General features: G+C 58.6%; 1 protein-coding gene across 1 annotated transcript in view; it reads left to right on the top strand.

Moving 5' to 3' along the window:
- The window catches only part of OTOA (otoancorin), a 123,632-nt gene that overhangs the window by 38,858 nt on the left and 65,776 nt on the right, over positions 1-18,998 (top strand). The window contains exons 12-20 of the mRNA XM_070413825.1: positions 1,692-1,815; positions 3,795-4,010; positions 6,896-7,063; positions 7,740-7,880; positions 8,840-8,895; positions 9,061-9,178; positions 12,965-13,038; positions 16,495-16,630; positions 17,518-17,708. Of these exons, the coding sequence (XP_070269926.1) occupies positions 1,692-1,815; positions 3,795-4,010; positions 6,896-7,063; positions 7,740-7,880; positions 8,840-8,895; positions 9,061-9,178; positions 12,965-13,038; positions 16,495-16,630; positions 17,518-17,708 (1,224 nt within the window). The remainder of the gene's footprint in view (positions 1-1,691; positions 1,816-3,794; positions 4,011-6,895; positions 7,064-7,739; positions 7,881-8,839; positions 8,896-9,060; positions 9,179-12,964; positions 13,039-16,494; positions 16,631-17,517; positions 17,709-18,998) is intronic.

The following is an 18,998-nucleotide window of genomic DNA, read 5'->3' as shown; positions in this document are numbered from 1 at the left end:
TTATGCAACGTTGTCAAGCTCAGGGTTTAACCCTCGGCACGCTGTCCGTCCCAAGGTAAATGTGTAATTCCCAGTGAGCTGGGCGGAGTGTTGGAAACAGCTCCTGGGCCCCCATACTTGTGAACCCTTGTTCTCTAGACTCTCCGGTGGGTTGTTAGACCCCAGATGAGATCAGCTCTAGAATTTAGGGGTTGTAATGGGATCCTCCAGGAGCCATTGCCAGCAGGAGCTGTGCCCAGGAAGAGTCCGAATGTCGGGGGGATGGGCATGCAGCGTGTGTGTGTGTGTGTGTGTGTGTGTGTGTGTGTGTGAATACCCAGGCCTTGCTGTCTCCTCCAACATCACCTACCACCTTCCAGTTTTTCAAGCTCACGTGTGAGAATGTTCTTACATAAAACTGTTACCCCTTCTTCCTCCATCCCTAGTAATTCTCACCAGCAGCCTGGGTCCCCTGTTTCTATGGTTACATGAAGGATACCTTAGTGCAGTGGTTCTCAACCTGTGGGTCGAGACCCCTTTGGGGTCGAACGACCCTTTCGCAGGGGTTGCCTAAGACCATCCTGCATATCAGATATTTACATTACGATTCATAACAGTAGCAACATTACAGTTATGAAGTAGCAACGGAAATAATTTTATGGTTGGGTCACAACATGAGGAACTGTATTAAAGGGTCGCAGCATTAGGAAGGTTGAGAACCACTGCCTTAGTAGGACCTGAGCCAGGCCCCTTGGTGTGATCCTGGCTCTGCAACTTATCAGCCGTGTGATTTTGGCCGTGTTCATGCCCCTCTCTGTGCCCCCTTTTCTCTGCCCGTGAAAGGGGAGGCCAGGGCCTGCCCACCTCACTGAGTCCTTGTAAGGACCACACACACGGGACACAGTTATGTGCTCAAGAAATGTTAGTTATTCTCAACGCGCTTATGCACACTCAGCCTTCGCTTCCCCTGTCATCTTTCTCATTTGACACAATTTCAGACCCTCCCTGACCCGGTTGCTCTCCTGTGGACACGTCCGAGCATGTCCGTGTCCTGGGAGGGCGGAGCCAGGCGGGGCATGGCCAACGGGGCGGTCACCAAGCCACGTCCAGGAGATAGCACGGAATGCTGAGAGCAGCCAGGACCGAACGTGTGGTCCGTCCCCACCAGGAAGTGTGCTAACCTTCAGCATGCCTCTCCTCACACGCACAGCGTTCCCCATCCTGCACCCATCACATGTGCTACGTGTGCTCACGAACAAAGCAAACCTGCCCTGTCAAAGCCTCCGGGCTGGGCCCTGTGCAGACGGACCGTGGGCAGCAGCCTGGCAGAGAAGTCAGGTGACCTGCTGAGTCCGCTGGCCTGAAGCTGGGCTCTTCACCCCGGGGGACGGTGCTCCCGGCTGGACCAGGGTCACGTCCCACTGCTGCCCGACATGCCTCTGTCTCCTTGGTTTTCTGTCCTTTGGAGGTCATTATCACCTGGGTGTGGTTTGCAAAGCATCCTGGCCATGAATCTGGGCCCCAGTGAACCCCTGGCGGGCGGCGCCGTCTCCCAGGAGCAGGGCCGTCTCTGTGGCGAACTCCGCACCAGGCTGCCCCGCCCAGGAGGAAAGCTGACCGCAGGACCCAGCTCCGAGCCCAGCCCCACTGCTTGTCCTGCGCAGGTCCCTGCGCCCTGCGCCCTGCGCCAGGCCCCTTCTCCTCTCACACAGGCTGGGGCTGCTCGTCTGTTTCTATGGAGACCTGGAGCTGCTGGACGCCGCCCTGGCCCGAGTCCTCCTCCACCAGATGATCAAGTGCAGCCGTCTCCGGGGCTTCCAGGCTGGTGTCCAGAAGGTGCGGATGGGATGCACAGGCCAGGCCGGGGCCTCAGTTTTACTGGCCAGAGAAATGGGGAGTCTTGCCTGGCCTTTGAGAGAAACACGTAAGGTTAGTTGGGACCTAGGTCCAGCCAGAATAGACGATGCCTCAAACACACGAGCTTAACACGGGAAGGAGCAACACAAAACTGTAGGAAAAAGCTTGGTGAGATAAAAATTCTCTCAGAATGGCCACCTCAGACTTAGAGGAGCGGGTCACTGGGGGATGGTAAGTGCAGCTCTTTAGTCCTCAAGTAGAGCCAGACTGCGTGTCTGACCAGCGCCCAGGTGATGTGCTGCTGCCGCCCAAAGACCACACGCGAGCAGCGCTGCTCTAGCGCCCTCGCTGAGCAGATGTGGAAGCAGATGCGGGAGCAGGTGTGGGAGCAGGTGTGGGAGCAGGTGCGGGAGCAGATGTGGGAGCAGGTGTGGAAGCAGGTGCGGGAGCAGGTGTGGGAGCAGGTGCGGGAGCAGGTGTGGGAGCAGGTGCGGGAGCAGGTGTGGGAGCAGGTGTGGGAGCAGGTGCGGGAGCAGGTGTGGGAGCAGGTGTGGGAGCCCAGCGCCAGCGAAGAAAAGCGGCGGCTGCATTGGGGGAACTGGTGCTGTGACAGCCATTTCTTTCACTTCACTCTGCTGCCCCCCAGTGGCTGTTTCAGGACGGCCCGGAACACGGGGTACACACATCTGAAGTAAATGCATAGGTTCTTCATACAAATTCAGCTGTTAGAACATGAACCGTGCTTGCTTTTTTCCTTTTGTGCAGAGGTCATGTTATAAGTGGCGACTGGAAGCAATTGGGAAACACACGTGACTAGTGCTAGGCAGACATAACATCATTGTTCAGGTGGTCACAGAAGCGTGGGATTTTGTAAGGTATCATTTTTAGGGAAAAATATAGAAAAGCGCACTTCTGTTCATATCCCAATTATGAAAAAATGTGTACTGTGGTTTATTTGTGAAGTACATGTTTATGAAGGCATAGAGGTCTTAGCAGCCGGCAGTTATTTGTATGAGGCAGGGTTTCCAGGAGACTTACTTTTTGTTACCACTGGGAATTACGTTGACATAGATTGCATATCACCATGAGAACCCCTGGGTGTTTCAGGAAAGGAAGACAGCCACATATACCGCGGTAGAGTGCAAGGTCACAAAGGAAAGCAGATACTCTGCGAGGGGGTGGCTCTATGGGTGAAGCTGACGAAATTTCCTCCTGCCATGCTTTCAGGCTGATTCAGTAACAGTATTTAAATGAAGCACAAGGTCAAGGCCGGAGGAGGCGGTGTGCTCATTAGGGTGACTCGATGTCTGGGCCTGGCAGGAGTCCCTCCCTGGCTGGATTCCTCTCCCACTGGCGAGGCAGGGTGCTGGGGGGGGGGGGCAGGGTTCTGGAAGGCAGGGTGCCGGGGGGCAGGGTGCCGGGGGGGCAGGGTGCCGGGGGGCAGGGAGCCGGGAGGCAGGGTGCCGGGGGGCAGGGTGCCGGGGGGCAGGGTGCCGGGGGGCAGGGAGCCGGGGGGCAGGGTGCTGGGGGGGCAGGGTTCCGGGAGGCAGGGTGCCAGGGGGGCAGGGTGCCGGGGGGCAGGGTGCCGGGGGGCAGGGAGCCGGGGGGGCAGGGTGCTGGGGGGGCAGGGTTCCGGGAGGCAGGGTGCTGGGGGGCAGGGTTCCGGGAGGCAGGGTGCCGGGGGGCAGGGTGCTGAGGGGGCAGGGTTCCGGGGGGCAGGGTTCCGGGAGGCAGGGTGCTGGGGGGCAGGGTGCCGGGGGGCAGGGTTCCGGGGGGGCAGGGTGCCGGGGGGCAGGGTGCCGGGGAGGCAGGGTGCCGGGGGCAGGGTTCCGGGGGGGCAGGGTGCCGGGGGGGCAGGGTGCCGGGCGGCGTTGTGGCCCCGTACCCCCCACGGTGCAGTCAGAGGGAACAACTAGGCCATCTGCTACGGACCCTCACGGCAGCTTGCCCCCCGCCAGCTCAAGGCCGACCTCCTGGACATTGCCACGGGGAACCAGACGCTCAACGAGACCCTGGGCTCCTTGTCGGATGCGATCGTGGGCCTGACCCTCCGTCAGCTGGAGTCCCTGTCCCCCGAGGCTGTGCACGGCGCCATTGCTACCCTCAGCCAGGTGTCGGGCTGGGCCAGGAGCCAGGTGATCATCTTGTCCGCCAAGTACTTGGCCCATGAGAAGGTCAGTGGGAACTCCGAACTGTTTTTTAAAATATTTTATTGATTTCAGAGAGGAAGGGAGAGGGAGAGAGAGAGAGAGATGATGATGAGAGAGAATCATTGATTGGCTGCCTCCTGCATGCCCTCCACTGGGCATCGAGCCCGCTACAATCGAACCATAACCTTCTGGTTCATAGGTTGACTCTCAACCGCTGAGCCACGCCAGCCGGGCTGAACTCCGTTTTTGTCGTCGGTAATCCTCGCCTGAGGACATTTTTTCCATTGCTTTTCAGAGAGTGGAAGAGAGGGAAAGAAGGGGAGAGAGTGAGATAAACATTTAGGCGAGGATACGCATTGAATGGTTGCCTCCCATACGCGCCCCCTCTGAGGGTGGGGCGTGACTCTGCAACCCGGGTACGTGCCCTTGACTGGAAATGGAATGATCGACCCTTTCGTGTGCAGGCCGATGCTCTACCCACTGAGCCACCAGCCAGGCCTCCGAACTCTTCAACGCCCGGCACCCAAGGGCCAGTTCTGTGCACACGGCGGACAGTGCCGAGGACGACTCCTGCGTTCAAACCCTTGTCCTTCCATTGGCTGGCTGGACGTTTGCTACCTTGGACAACTGGCTTAACTTCCCTTTGCCTCAGTTTCCCTATTTGTAACATAAGATGGGTGACAATCACATCTATTCGTAGGCGGCTGCGTGGATTACGCAGTCAGTGCCCAGGAGGAGGTGGGACACGTGGCCCGCGTGTGCGCTCCGCGGGTGTGAGCCCTCGCTGTTGAGCAAAGCGCGAGATTCACCCCAGGACTTTCTTGCTCGCTGTTGAGGCTGCAAGCACACTGCTCATCCTGTGTCAGAGATGATGCTCTTTCATTCCAGCCTGGGCTGCACAGAGGGCACCGTCCCCACAGAAGGCCCCGCTTAGCGGGATGAGGCAGTCCCAGCTCTCTCCTGCATGTGGCCCTGGCAATAGTTGCTCAGGTCGGAAGTGGGCCTTTTGCTTGGGTATTAGCCTCTGTGCTGGGCCCGGTAGGAGGGGCTCCAGAGACCTGAGCCCTACACAGTGTGGGTCCTGCTCTGCCGTCCACAGTCAGCCCTTCCCAGGAAGCAGAGTGGCTCCTGAGGATTGACTGGGGCCAGTCCCAATGTGACAACAGCCACTTTAATAAGCCCTGACCCTGGGCCAGGTCCTGTTCTCAGCTAATCAGTTAGTCCTCCCACACCCCACGGGATCGGTAGGGTCACAACTGATTGTCCAGGTCGTTCCCGTGGGGCACACAGCATCGACGGGCATGGCCACGGCCGCAGGAAAGGCACACAGCTGGGACTGACCCCGGGCACCTGGCTTCGGAGCCTGCTCGCTCAGTCCTTGCTGACGGCCTCGTCATGGCGCCAGGAACACAGCCAGCCCATCCTCACCGGCCTCCAGGCCGAGGCTGCCCATGCACCTGTCCCTTCTAGCCTTGTGGCGACTGTAGTCTGAAGGCGTGGCAGCCCCTCCCTGCTGGGACTGGGGACACCTGGCTCACCTGGCATTTCCCTGTGAACAGGTGTGGGGAGCTGAGGGGCCTGTCTTGTTCCTCCAGCTCTGGACCAGTGGCTCGTCTTCTCCTGGTAGCAGGTGGCTTCTGTCAGGAAGCTGCGTTTGAAAGGCCCTGCCTTCTTGGGAGCAGTTGGAGACTATCCATCCTTTAGAGCAGCGGTTCTCAACCTGTGGGTTGCGACCCCTCTGGCGGCCGAACGACCCTTTCACAGGGGTCGCCTAAGACCATCCTGCATATCAGATATTTACATGACGATTCATAACAGTAGCAACGTTACAGTTATGAAGTAGCAACAAAAATAATTTTATGGTTGGGTCACAACATGAGGAACTGTATTTAAAGGGCCAGAAGGCTGAGAACCACTGCTTTAGAGCATAACTGAGGGAAGCCACGCAACCAGCCTCTTGTAGAACCAAGGAATCCGCCTGCTTACATGGAAACCCCGCATCTTCACTCGGATGCGGAGGGAACATGCATCACCTCCGAGGGTGCCAGCTCCAGCCATAGTCTCAGAAAGCATCAGACTCGTGCCCTGAAACACACCTTTATTATTTTAAAATGTGTGTTTACTGACTTCAGAGAGGAAGGGGGAGAGAGACATCAATGAGCGAGAATCACTGGTCGGCCGCCTCCTGCACACCCCCTCCTGGGATTGAGCCCACAACCCGGGCCTGTGCCCTTACCAGGAATCGAACCTGGGACCCTTCAGTGCGGAGGCTGATGCTTAATCCACTGAGCCAAACCGGCGGGGGTGAAGCACGTCTTTATTTCAGTGGAGTTTCTGCCTGGAGGGAACTGAGTGTGGGCTTTGCTATGCCAGCTGCGTGCCGGTGACAGGGTGAGAGTGCGGGCTGCCTCCAGCACTGAGAGAGGGGCTGGGCTGGTCCCTGAGAGCCCGGGGCCCACCGAGGGGCAGCGGCTGGTCCGTTCTTGCCCACTGTTGCCCATGTGGGCCCATATTTAACAAAGCCAGAGACTCATCCGGATTTTTGTGGGAATTCCCCACATGTGAAATGTCAGCCAGTTCAGGTTGAACATAAAGCAGCCCTCGGCGGTCAGCTGTGGCGCTTGGGCCCTGCTTCCGGTATGTGTGCTGTGTGTGTGCTATGGCCGCAGGCAGCAGAGCACACCCCCCCGCCCCCGCGCCCCTCCCCGCCGCCCGAGGGGCCGTACTGCTCCATCCTGTTCTGTTCTGACATTTACTCTCTTTCCTGAGAGAGGAATCCTGGAAGGTCTGGGAGGCAGCACACCCGCCACCCGGTGCCGGCCCTGCCTCCTGGCGCGCAGTGGGCCTGGCCAGTGCCCTGCAGGCGAAAGGCCTTAGCACAGCCTCGCCCCTCTTGCCCGTCCCCCCAGGTGCTGTCCTTCCACAGCGTCAGCCAGATGGGCGTGTTGCTGGCTGGCGTCGGCGCCCAGGCCTTCGCGGGCATGGACCCCAGGGCCCTGGCGCAGGTCCTGAGAAGCGCCGGCTCCCTGCATGTGTCCAGTCTGTCGCCGGCCCAGCAGCAAGGCATCCTCAGCAAGGTGAGAGGGGCCGTGCCCAGCTGTGTGCTCACAGCATGTGGTTTGGGGTCTGTGCGGGGCGGGGTTAGCCCAGCCTCCGGGGAGGGGTTCCGAGCCGGAGAAGCTTCTTCCGCTGCCGCCTCCCCTCCCTCCAGAGAGCCCAGCCGTGTTGTACTTCTTCCCACACCCCACTGCTCTCCCGAGCGCAGCAAACCTGGGAGACGCTTCGTAACCTAGGCTTCTGGCTAGAATAACACGTGAGAGTTGATTTTCCAGTCTCAAAGTGACCTGAGGTCCGCGTGCTTCCCAGAGCCTTCAGGCTTCAAAGTCAGCCAGTTCCTCCTCCTCGCTGGGCAGGGGCCTCTGGGGGCACCCTCTTCCCTCAGACTTGCCTTTTCCAACCGCAAAATCTGTTCGAAACCAAACACAAGAGATCTGCCCCCACGTCAACACCTGGCACAGCAGAGCACTGATCGTTAAAATAAGGAGATAAGACAGACTTGAGCCTGAATCTCACTATCAACCAATTTCTCACTAAGCCTCAGTTTTCTTGGCTGTAATATGGGGGCAGTGATGGTTCCCAGCAAGTGGGATGGATTTTGTGCTGGGAGGCACTTGGCACGGTGCCTGGCCTGTCCCCAAAGCTCGGCGACCGTCCGCGCGGCTGTCAGTGAGGCAGTGTCCTCTTACTCCGCAGGTGGCCGGAGCCGGAGGCGGCGCCCCGGGTGCCCTGGACGTCCCGGGGGCTTTCTTTAAGGAAGTGTCTCTCTTCGATTTAAGGAGGGAACTCGGACTCAACTCCACTGTCCTACAGGAGAAGGAGCTGCGGAGGAGTCAGGTACGAGAGCTGAGGCCGGACACCAGTTCCCGGTGTGTTCGAGGGGTCCCCACTCAGCAACCCCACCAGCAAGGCCTTCCCAGCACTGGCTGGGGGGGGGGGGGTGGGGGTCCTAGATGACCTCAGTTCTACACTAGCTCCGGGGAGCAGGACCCCGGGGAAGGGCTGGGTCCCACAGACCTCCCGCTGCAGCTGCCAGGCGCTGTCCAGCGGCTCCGGTGCTGCTGCCCGCCTGCTGTAGGCGGGGCTCCGGCCACCCCTCCGTCGGTTCGGTTAATTTGCTGGAGCGGCTCCCAGAGCTCAGAGCAGCGCTTTATTCACCGGGTCACTGGTTTTTAGGAAAGGATGGACCAGCCTGTGGGGGAGAGAGAGGCGGAGCAGAGCGTGGGGAGGGGCGGAGCTTCCCTGCGTCTCCCGGTGCCTCTCTCCCCGGGTCCTCCCACCCCTTCACCAGCCCTGAAGCGCTCAGAACCCTGCCCTTTGGGTCATGGAGGCGTCATCGCACAGGCATGATTGATGAGCTCCCTGGCCAGCGGCCATTGAGCTTCTAGCCCCCTCCCTCCTGGAGGTCCGGTCAGCCTGAAAGTCCCACCTCCTGATCACACAGCCGCTTCCCGCCTTTGCTTGCTGGGATGCCCTGTGTCCAGGAACTAGCCGGTGGGCCTGGACAACGCGTAGGAAGGGAGCGGTGGCCCTGCTCCCTGCAGCGGGCTCTCCCTCCTGCTCACCTCTGGCCTGGTGTGGGAGCCCGGCCTGCCACCCGCTCACCTCCCAGCTCTGCCACTTAGCAGCTGTGTGGTCCTGGGCAAGTCACAGCCTGGGAAGCCTCTATCTTCCCATCTGTAAAATGGGTCGTGGTGTGCCCTCCCCACAGGGCTTCCGGGTGCTGGGCCCACCACGTGCTTGTCGAGGTGAATCCCCCCCCCCCCCCCCCAGCTGGCATTGTTCTCTCCCCCCAGGCCTTGTTCCTGTATGAGCTGCTGTCCCAGACCAGCAGGCCCGCCGAGCTCCTGAGGTAGGGGAAGGGGAGCGCAGCTCGCCAGCTCGTTGGAGCCTAATTTCCCCGCAGGGAGAGTTGGACAGTCCCTTCTGTGGCCCATGCCAGGTGGGCTATGCCTTCTCCTTCTCCCCATTCCCTGCCTTACCCACCGCTCTTCCCCGCCCCTGTCTTGTTCTCTAGTGCAGGGCAGCTGGTCAAGGGCGTGGCGTGCTCCCACATCGACGCCATGGGCGCCGACTCCTTCCTGGCCCACTTCCAGTATTTTGAGAACAACCTCTCTCTGCTTTCACCGTATCAGGTACTTTTCTGCTTCTGCTTCTCTCTTTCTACCCGAGGAGCCGACCCTGCATTGTCTGGCTCTGAAGCTATTGATGCTGGCGATATTCTGTGCAGATGATGGTGAGGGGCCAAATACTGAGCCAGGCTTTCTGCAGTTTCTTTCCTTTTTTAGAAAAGTACGTTTTAATTGATTTCAGAGAGGAAGGGAGAGGGAGATGGAAACATCAATGATGAGAGAGAATCATTGATCGGCTGCCTCCTGCACACTTGCTCCTGGGAATGGAGCCCACAACCCGGGCATGTGCCCAGGAATCGAACTGTGACCTCCTGGCTCATAGGTCGATGCTCAACCCCTGAGCCACGCCGGCTGGGCTCCAGTTTCATTCTTAGATGCTCCGAATGCCCCTGCCTTCAAAGCCAGAGTTGCCACAGCTTGGTTATTTCACACTCTGCCCAGAGCCTTAAAACATCCTGGAAGGTGCAGCGTGTTCACAGTTACGTCCCGAGACCGCAGGCCGTTTCGTCAGCAGGTGCTACCCGGCCAGGGAGGGGCCAGGACAGACGCTGCTCCAAGGGCTTTTCTTTCTCACTTAACACTTCCTTCTCCACATGGTCACGGACACTCTTCCACGCCTGGGGGAGACCCGCGGTGCCGGCGTTGACGCGCTGAGTGCTCAGAGGAGAGAGAGAAGGCCTCATGTGACATGCTCGTCTCACACAAACAAAACAAAGGACGCAGGGACACTGCTGGGCATGTCTTTGGCCTTGACTGAGGTCATGGCTTCACGGGTGTTCACATACTCATCAAAGTGTACACTTTAAATGCAGTGTAGTTCTTTGCATACAATTACAGTTCAATACGACTGTCAAAAATGCAGGTTGCAGGCTTTCTCTAAGAGCAGGTCTGGGGGACCCCTGTGGGCTGCCTCCTCACCGCTCCCTGGTGGGAACGTCCCCCAGCAGCACATGAGTGTCCACCAGGCAGACGCAGGGGTGGAGGGGGGTAGAGGGGGGTGGGGGGGAGGAGGGGAGAGGCCAGCCGCTTGGAGGAGGCCTGATGTCTGAGCAGAGCCCTCCAAACAACTCCTCTCCCGGACTCTCCTCTTCTTCAACCTTCAAATACCACTTCAGTAGAAAAGTTGCCTTTTTTTCTTTATACATTTTGCTAAAAACACGTAATTATCATATGAAAAATAGAAAGAAAGTAAAATTTCCCCTAGAACAGTGGTTCTCAGCAGGGGACCGCTCTCTGGAGACACATTCGGCTGCCACACTTGAGGGAAGTGCTCCTGGCGTCCAGTGTGTGGGGGGCAGGGCTGCGGCTTCACACCCCGAATGCAGACAGCAGCACCCAGTACATGGGATCCCCCACCCCCATGCCAGCGCCCAGCACACGGTCCCCCTCCCTATGCCAGTGCTCAGCACATGGGATCCCCCACCCCCATGCCAGCGCCCAGCACACAGCCCCCCTCCCCATGCCAGCGCCCAGCACACGGCCCCCCTCCCCATGCCAGCGCCCAGCACACGGCCCCCGCTCCCCATGCCAGCGCCCAGCACATGGGATCCCCCACCCCCATGCCAGCGCCCAGCACACGGCCCCCCTCCCCATGCCAGTGCCCAGCACACGGCCCCCCTCCCCATGCCAGCGCCCAGCACACGGCCCCCCCTCCCCATGCCAGCGCCCAGCACACGGCCCCCGCTCCCCATGCCAGCGCCCAGCACATGGGATCCCCCACCCCCATGCCAGCGCCCAGCACACGGCCCCCCCCTCCCCATGCCAGCGCCCAGCACACGGACCCCCCCTCCCCATGCCAGCGCCCAGCACATGGGATCCCCCACCCCCATGCCAGTGCCCAGCACACGGCCCCCCTCCCCATGCCAGCGCCCAGCACATGGGATCCCCCACCCCCATGCCAGCGCCCAGCACACGGCCCGCCCTCCCCATGCCAGCGCCCAGCACACGGCCCCCCTCCCCAGGCCAGTGCCCAGCACACGGCCCCCCTCCCCATGCCAGCGCCCAGCACACGGCCCCCCCCCTCCCCATGCCAGCGCCCAGCACACGGCCCCCCCCTCCCCATGCCAGCGCCCAGCACACGGCCCCCCGCTCCCCATGCCAGTGCCCAGCACACGGCCCCCCCCTCCCCATGCCAGCGCCCAGCACACGGCCCGCCCTCCCCATGCCAGCGCCCAGCACACGGCCCCCCTCCCCATGCCAGCGCCCAGCACACGGCCCCCCCCCATGCCAGCGCCCAGCACACGGCCCCCGCTCCCCATGCCAGTGCCCAGCACACGGCCCCCCTCCCCATGCCAGCGCCCAGCACACGGCCCCCCTCCCCATGCCAGCGCCCAGCACACGGCCCCCCTCCCCATGCCAGCGCCCAGAACACGGCCCCCCCCCATGCCAGCGCCCAGCACACGGTCCCCCCCTCCCCATGCCAGCGCCCAGCACACGGCCCGCCCTCCCCATGCCAGCGCCCAGCACACGGCCCCCCTCCCCAGGCCAGTGCCCAGCACACGGCCCCCCTCCCCATGCCAGCGCCCAGCACACGGCCCCCCCCTCCCCATGCCAGCGCCCAGCACACGGCCCCCCCTCCCCATGCCAGCGCCCAGCACACGGCCCCCGCTCCCCATGCCAGTGCCCAGCACATGACCCCCCTCCCCATGCCAGTGCCCAGCACCCGACCCCCCCTCCCCATGCCAGTGCCCAGCACACGGCCCCCCTCCCCATGCCAGCGCCCAGCACACGGCCCCCGTCCCCATGCCAGCGCCCAGCACACGGCCCCCCTCCCCATGCCAGCGCCCAGAACACGGCCCCCCCCCATGCCAGCGCCCAGCACACGGTCCCCCCCTCCCCATGCCAGCGCCCAGCACACGGCCCCCTCTCCCCATGCCAGCGCCCAGCACACGGCCCCCCCCTCCCCATGCCAGTGCCCAGCACACCGCCCCCCCTCCTGTGCCAGCGCCCAGCATGTACCCCCCTCCCTGTGCCAGTGCCCAGCACACCGCCCCCCCTCCTGTGCCAGCGCCCAGCACACGGCCCCCCCTCCTGTGCCAGCGCCCAGCCCACGGCCCTCCTCCTGTGCCAGCACCCAGCCCACGGCCCCCCTCCTGTGCCAGCGCCCAGCATGTACCCCCCTCCCTGTGCCAGCACCCAGCACATGGCCCCCCTCCCCGTGCCAGCACCCAGCATACGCCTCCCATGCCAGTGCTCAGCAGGTGGTACCCACCCTGGAGCCAGCAGGGCTGCGGCTAGACTGCTCCACGGCAACTGCAGGGAACGGTGGCTCCTGACTCTGAGGGTTGGGGTGTGAATAAAACACATTCACCTGTAACTTAAAAAGCACCAATGAGCTCATACTGTGTACACCGTTCTGTTTAACTTTCTATACAACACATTGTGTATGTATAAAATAGGGCCTGGGCGTCATGCATATTAATATATGTAAATCTACCTGCGGAAACAGGTCATTGTGTAGTATTCCGTTGTATGGCTAATTTACCTAATGTACCGCAATTTACCTACCCAGTCAGTCCCCTACTGAGGGACACGACGGTGACATCTTCCCTGTTTGCCGTTATAAACAGATCTGTGGGGAGCATTCTTAGACTTAAATTTTTGTGTCCATCTTGCTGCTGCCTCAGTTTCCTCATGCACAAACCGGGCACAGTGGGTCCCTGCACCCTAGGGTGCTCTAGAAACAAGACGCATCTGTAAGGGCTCAGCGCAGAGCTTGGACAGAGAGCACAGTCTTGCTTGCTCTTCCTGTTACTTCACTAAATGCCGACACCTTTTTAAATCTTTCAGGTTAATTGTTTGGCGTGGAAAGCCTGGGAGGTCTCCAGGTCCCTTACGCAGCCCTTCCTCCTGGCTGCACTCCCGTGAGTGAACGTGGGCCCCCCTCTGGCTCAGCAGTAAGATTGAGGGGACCCGCCCACACCAAAGTGCTTCTCTCCCTCTGGGTTTGGTGAGGAGCCAGAGGCGGAGTGGAGAGCGCCCTGGACGGTGACGCCCTGGAGACCCAGGTGTAAATTCTGGGCCCACACAGACATTCCAGACCCTTGCTTCTTCTTGTTATTTACTTAAAAACCAAAGTCAAAGCAGCCCAGGCCCAGGAGCAGATCCGGCCCGGGCTGGCCTCACTGCTGTGCCCACGCTCCCGGAGGCAGGGCTGGGGGCGCTGTGGGGCTTTGCCTGTACGTGTGGGCACTCGGGCCTGGGGGCAGTCCTGCTTTCCAAATATGGTCTGGACACCGTTTCTCTCTTCCTCCTCTTGCTGTTACTGTCTTCATTCATTCAAAAAATATTTATTGAATGCTTATTATGTACTAGCTCTTAGAAAGAATAAATTTTCCCCACAAAGACCTTACAAGCTCATAGGGGAAAAACAGGTAAGCATGAAACCAATTATAATATCAAGTTGATATTTAGTTGAAAGTGATAGAATCTGAACTCAAATTGGCTTAGGCAATAAAAGGCAATTTTGTATTTAGGCGGCTGGAACGTCCAGGGATGGATTTCAGGCATGGCTAGATCCAGGGGCTAAAATTATGTCATCTGTCTCTTAGCCCAGCTTCTCTGTCTGCTTCTCTGTCAGACAGATTCTTTCCCTGTGGTGGCCCCTGGCAGACCCAAGGTTACATCTCCCTAGTTTTCATGTTTGGGGAAAAGAAAGACTTCCTCTTCCCATTCTTCTTAATAAGACTTGGGTTTCACTCTCATGGGCCTACATTGGGCCAGTTTGCCCTTCTGGACCCAATCACTGGGCTTGGAAGGACGGATGACTTGACTGGAGCTGAGAGTGAATGGGCACCACCCCAGAGCACAAGGTCTTAGAGCAGCGGTTCTCAACCTGTGGGTCGCCACCCCTTTGGCGGTCGAACGACCCTTTCACAGGGGTCGCCTAAGACCATCCTGCATATCAGATATTTACATTATGATTCATAACAGTAGCAACATGACAGTTATGAAGTAGCAACGAAAATAATTTTATGATTGGGTCACAACATGAGGAACTGTATGTAAAGGGCCAGGAGGTTGAGAACCACTGTCTTAGAGTGAAGGGGTGATTCTTCGAGAAAGCCAGGTGGGAATGGGTAGTGGACACGGGAGCAGAGGAGGGAAGATTTTCTTCAGACTGGGAAGTTGGAGCTTGAAGAATGAGGTGGGTTAATGAGTTTAAGGGACACTCGGGCAGGGGCACCAGGTGTCCGCCAGCAGGGCAAGTGCAGGGAAGAGCTCTGGGGAGCACGGGGGCTGATCTGCAGAGTCGGTGTCAGAGAGAAGGCCAGGGAGGTAAGGGACGGTCAGCCAGGGAGGGCCTATGTGAGGCCTGAGGGGTTCACTGTGTTCTGGGCACAGCCCTCAGATTTATGTTCAGAAAGGCCATGGCCGCTGCCCCGTTGGCAGAAAGCAGGGCCTCAGCGGGAGGAGGGCGGGGAGCTAGTTTCTGTAACTGGACCTGGGCTGCCTGTTTCCTTCCACTGGCCCATGTCTCAGCTCAGCTAGCACTGCCTTCGAAGGCTTTGCCCACCATCACTCTCCATTCCAGAGCCATTCACTTCCCTCCTCACGTGTCTCAGTCGCTGAGGCACCTGTCCTGTCCGCTGGTGCCAGGGCCTCCCCCTTACAATGAAGCCTCCTGCGACCAGGGGCCTCCCTCGTGTCCTGTTCATGGTGTCGCTGGCCGCCAGCACAGCGCCCGGCACACAGCAGATGCTCTGCAGGTATCTGCTGAACGAGTGAGTGAATAAATGAAGAAAGAAATAAGACGGCGGAACCCGGAATGGAGAGGCAAGAAAGATTTGAGTAATATTAAGGCGAGCGCAGTGGCATTGGGATAAAGGGAAAAAGGAGTCTGGGAATGGCATAGAGCAGCAGTTCTCAATCTGTGGGTCGCGACCCCTTCGGCGGTCGAACGACCCTTTCACAGGGGTCGCCTAAGACCATCCTGCATATCAGATATTTACATGACGATTCATAACAGTAGCAACATGACAGTTATGAAGTAGCAACGAAAATAATTTTATGGTTGGGTCACAGCATGAGGAACTGTATTTAAAGGGCCAGAAGATTGAGAACCACTGACACAGAGGAAGAAGAACATGTCAAATTTAGTTTTGAAAGAGTTAAGTGGCGATGAGTTAGGGCACATGGGTTGAGAAGAGTCTTTCTTAGCCTTTATTTCGTTAGTGCCTCCCTGAGAAGGGCCTTTTAGTTTCTCCCCAATGAGAGAAATGGTGAGGGGTGATGGTGTTGAGGAGGGCTGAGCTTTGGTGGGTCACAAATCACTGTAATAACATTAGTTTCCCTCCCTGCCTTCCTGCCCTGAACCGTTTCTCCGCCCTGGGGGTGACATTGCACCTGTTGAGGACACGCAGTCAAGAGCTGAGGGGCAGTTCTGACTGGAGATGATGGGCTTGGGAGTCATTTCTCTTGCTCTCTTCACTCTCTCCTCACGTTTCTTTCTCACTTTCTATTTTATTCTCTTTCCTTTCTCTATTTTATCTTTTCATTTTCTCTTCATCTCTCCTTAACTGGTCCATCAGTCAACATATGTTTATGGAGATACTATTCTGAGATCAATGCTGCCAGAGCATAGAAGAGGAGCATGATGGGGAGTTCGGTTCCCATCCCTAGGAGAGGAGCATGATGGGAAGTTTGGTTCCCACCAATAGGAGAGGGGCATGATGGGAATTTTGGTTTCCATCCATAGGAGAGGAGCATGATGGGAAGTTTGGTTCCCACCAATAGGAGAGGAGCATAATGGGGAGTTTGGTTCCCATCCCTAGGAGAGGAACATGATGGGAAGTTTGGTTCCCACCAATAGGAGAGGAGCATGATGGGGAGTTTGGTTCCCATCCCTAGGAGAGGAGCATGATGGGAAGTTTGGTTCCCATCCCTAGGAGAGGAGCATGATGGGGAGTTTGGTTCCTATCCCTAGGAGAGGGGCATGATGGGAAGTTTGGTTCCCATCCCTAGGAGAGGGGCATGATGGGGAGTTTGGTTCCTATCTCTAGGAGAGGGGCATGATGGGAAGTTTGGTTCCCACCAATAGGAGAGGAGCATGATGGGGAGTTTGGTTCCTATCCCTAGGAGAGGGGCATGATGGGAAGTTTGGTTCCCAGCAATAGGAGAGGGGCATGATGGGAAGTTTGGTTCCCATCCGTAGGAGAGAAGCACGATGGGTGGGAGGCTTGCAAGTTGCCCAAAGGAGCCACCTCCCCGGGGAACACACATTACAGAGCCCCTGTGATGAGCTCCTGGGCATGCAGACCCGGTGTCCCGGGCAATCCAGAGCAGCATGTCTTCCTGTCTTGGTCCCCACCTCTCTCCAGGGCTCGCTACCTGGCGGCCGTGCCAGCCTCCCGATGTGCGCCCCTGCTGATCGGCCTGGGGAAGATTCAGTTGGACTCCTTGGTGTTAGATCCCCACAAAAGGACTCTGGTCCTCCGGAAAGTGCAGCAGTGCCTGGTAAGGAGCCTTTCTGGGTGACACTGTCACTGACGTCCCTTTCCCCCGGGGCCCCGGGGAGCCCTGGGATCGGCTGGGGTCTCAGCTGGATGTGGGCCTGAAGCTGGCTCCGAGCCACTGGGTGGGGCGGTCTTGTCCCTGGTGCTGGAGGCTGCCGTTCTGGGCCCGAAGGAGGGCAGACCACGCTGGGGCCCAGGGAGAGCCCAGCACGGTGTCTGGGCTCTAGACACGCCTCTGCTGGGGGCTGTCTACGGGCTGTGGGAGAGTCACCCCCCGCCCCGCCCCCGAGCCCCAGTCCCTGTCTGCACAGGGTTGTGGAGGGCCCGGCATCGGCGAGGTGCTGTTCAACACCCAAGCCCAGCGGGACCGGCCCTGCCGCCAGCTGGCAGTTCCTTCGTCTTTAAAGGGGATGTTATTAGCAGTTACGTCTTAGTTACCCTGGAGATGAATGTGGACCAAGACCTGCAAACACTAGCATGGGCCCGGCATAGCGGGCGCCCAGGAAACGCCCGCTCTGCCTGTCACGCTGAGAAAGCGCTTTGAAGGCTTTCCAGGCCACACACACTTGCTGCTGCTTTTCTTGTTCCCGTTCTATTGTCACATGGTTCCAGCTCTGGGGTGTCCTCAGAACAACGGAATGATGGCAGCCCTCATTCACCCCATTAACCCCGCGCCAGGCCTCTGTCCACACGGCTCCCCTGGGGCCTCCCAGGGGTAACTCAGGCCTTCCTGGGCTAGGTCAGGCCCCGGGCTCTCTGTACTGGTCCATGGCAGGGTGGGTGGGACAGGTCCCAGGGCTCTCTGAGGTTTGGGGGTGGGAGGTGATTTTAAGGGGTCACCATGTGGAGCCCGCTGGGTCCTGCCATGGCGCCGCGTGTCGGTTTCAGAACAACTCCATTGCCGACGAGTACACCGTGGACATCGTGGGGAACCTGCTCTGCCACTTGCCGGCGGCCGTCATCCAGCACGGAGTGTCCCCCAGGGCCTGGGCCACGGCCCTGCACGGCCTCAGAGCCTGCCCAGACCTGAGCCCCGAGCAGAGGGCTGCGGTGAGGCTGCGGCTGCTGGAGCAGCACGGGTGAGCCGGTCGGGCATCGCTGCAGGTGGGCCTGGCTGGCAAAGGGGCACGAGCCCGGCCCTCAGACAGAGTCTCTTGCCTAGGATGAGGCTAGACGCTTGCATTTATTCTGCCAATTGGTCTTCTTTTGGCCTCAGACTCCCTGTAAAGTGAGAACCATGGTAGCTGCTTTCAGGCCTCACATGGCTGTCCCCACACATCCTGGCATACGGAAAGGGAAAGCGTTGTTGTTATGACATAATAATAATGACAACGGCGATGATATAAATAATCGAGGTATTGGCACTCTCAGTGAGCGAGAATTCCCTGGGAAAACAGAACTGTTTTTTCCCATCTGAAATTTGGTCAGATAGTGGAGTAGGGCCTAGCCATCAGTCAATGGTTAGACAACAAATGTTTTTGAAGAAATGGCTGTACCCCAGGCACTGTACTATAGTATAGAGTTAAGAGTATGGAGTTGGGAGCAAGACTCCTTGGGTTAAAATTTTGTTTCTATCATCCACTGCCTGTGTGACCTGGGAAAAGTTACCAAATTTCTTTGCACTTTCTTTTCACATCTGTAGAATGGGGCAGTGACAGTCCCCATGGGATTGGTGTGATGAGGAACTGAGTTAATGCATACAAAGTATTCCAGCAGTGCCCAGCACAGAGTACTGAGTATGTGGCAACTGTGCTCCTGTTAGAACCAAAGATGTGGCGGTTCATGAGATGGGTGTGGTTCCTGTCCTCATGGAGCTAAGGTCTAGCGGGATTTCATATATATTAATATTAGAGGCCGGGTGCACAAATTTTGCACATTGAAAGGAAATTAATTAGAAGAAATATTTTAGAGCCTGGGGAGGGACCACGGGAGGTTGGCTCCAGGGCGTGTCCAGCCCGACTCGCCCAGTCCTGATTGGCCCGACCCCAGCAGCAAGCTCACCTACCCGTCGGAGCGTCTGCCCCCTGGTGGTCAGTGCGCATCATAGTGATTGGTCGAACGGTTGAATGAACGGTTGGATACTTAGCATATTAGGCATACAAACACACACACACACACCCACACCCACACCCACACACACCCCCCCCCCCCACACACACACATTGTTAATCCTCACCGAGAATATTTTTCCATTGATTTTTGGACAGAATGGAAGGGAGATGGAGAGACCGAGAGAGAGAGACATTGATGTGAGAGAAACACATCGATTGGTTGCCTCTGCACTCGCTTCCTGACCAGGGCCAAGGATTGAGCCTGTAACCGAAGTAGGTGCCCTTGACTGGAATCAAACCTGGGACTCTTGAGTCCGT

This window comes from Myotis yumanensis, unplaced genomic scaffold, assembly GCF_028538775.1.
Source record: "Myotis yumanensis isolate MYYU_CA2020_CCGP unplaced genomic scaffold, mMyoYum1.0.hap1 SCAF_4, whole genome shotgun sequence".
Classification (NCBI taxonomy): domain Eukaryota; kingdom Metazoa; phylum Chordata; class Mammalia; order Chiroptera; family Vespertilionidae; genus Myotis; species Myotis yumanensis.
Note: the sequence above shows the minus strand (reverse complement) of the source record. Positions and strands in the feature narration are given on the sequence as shown.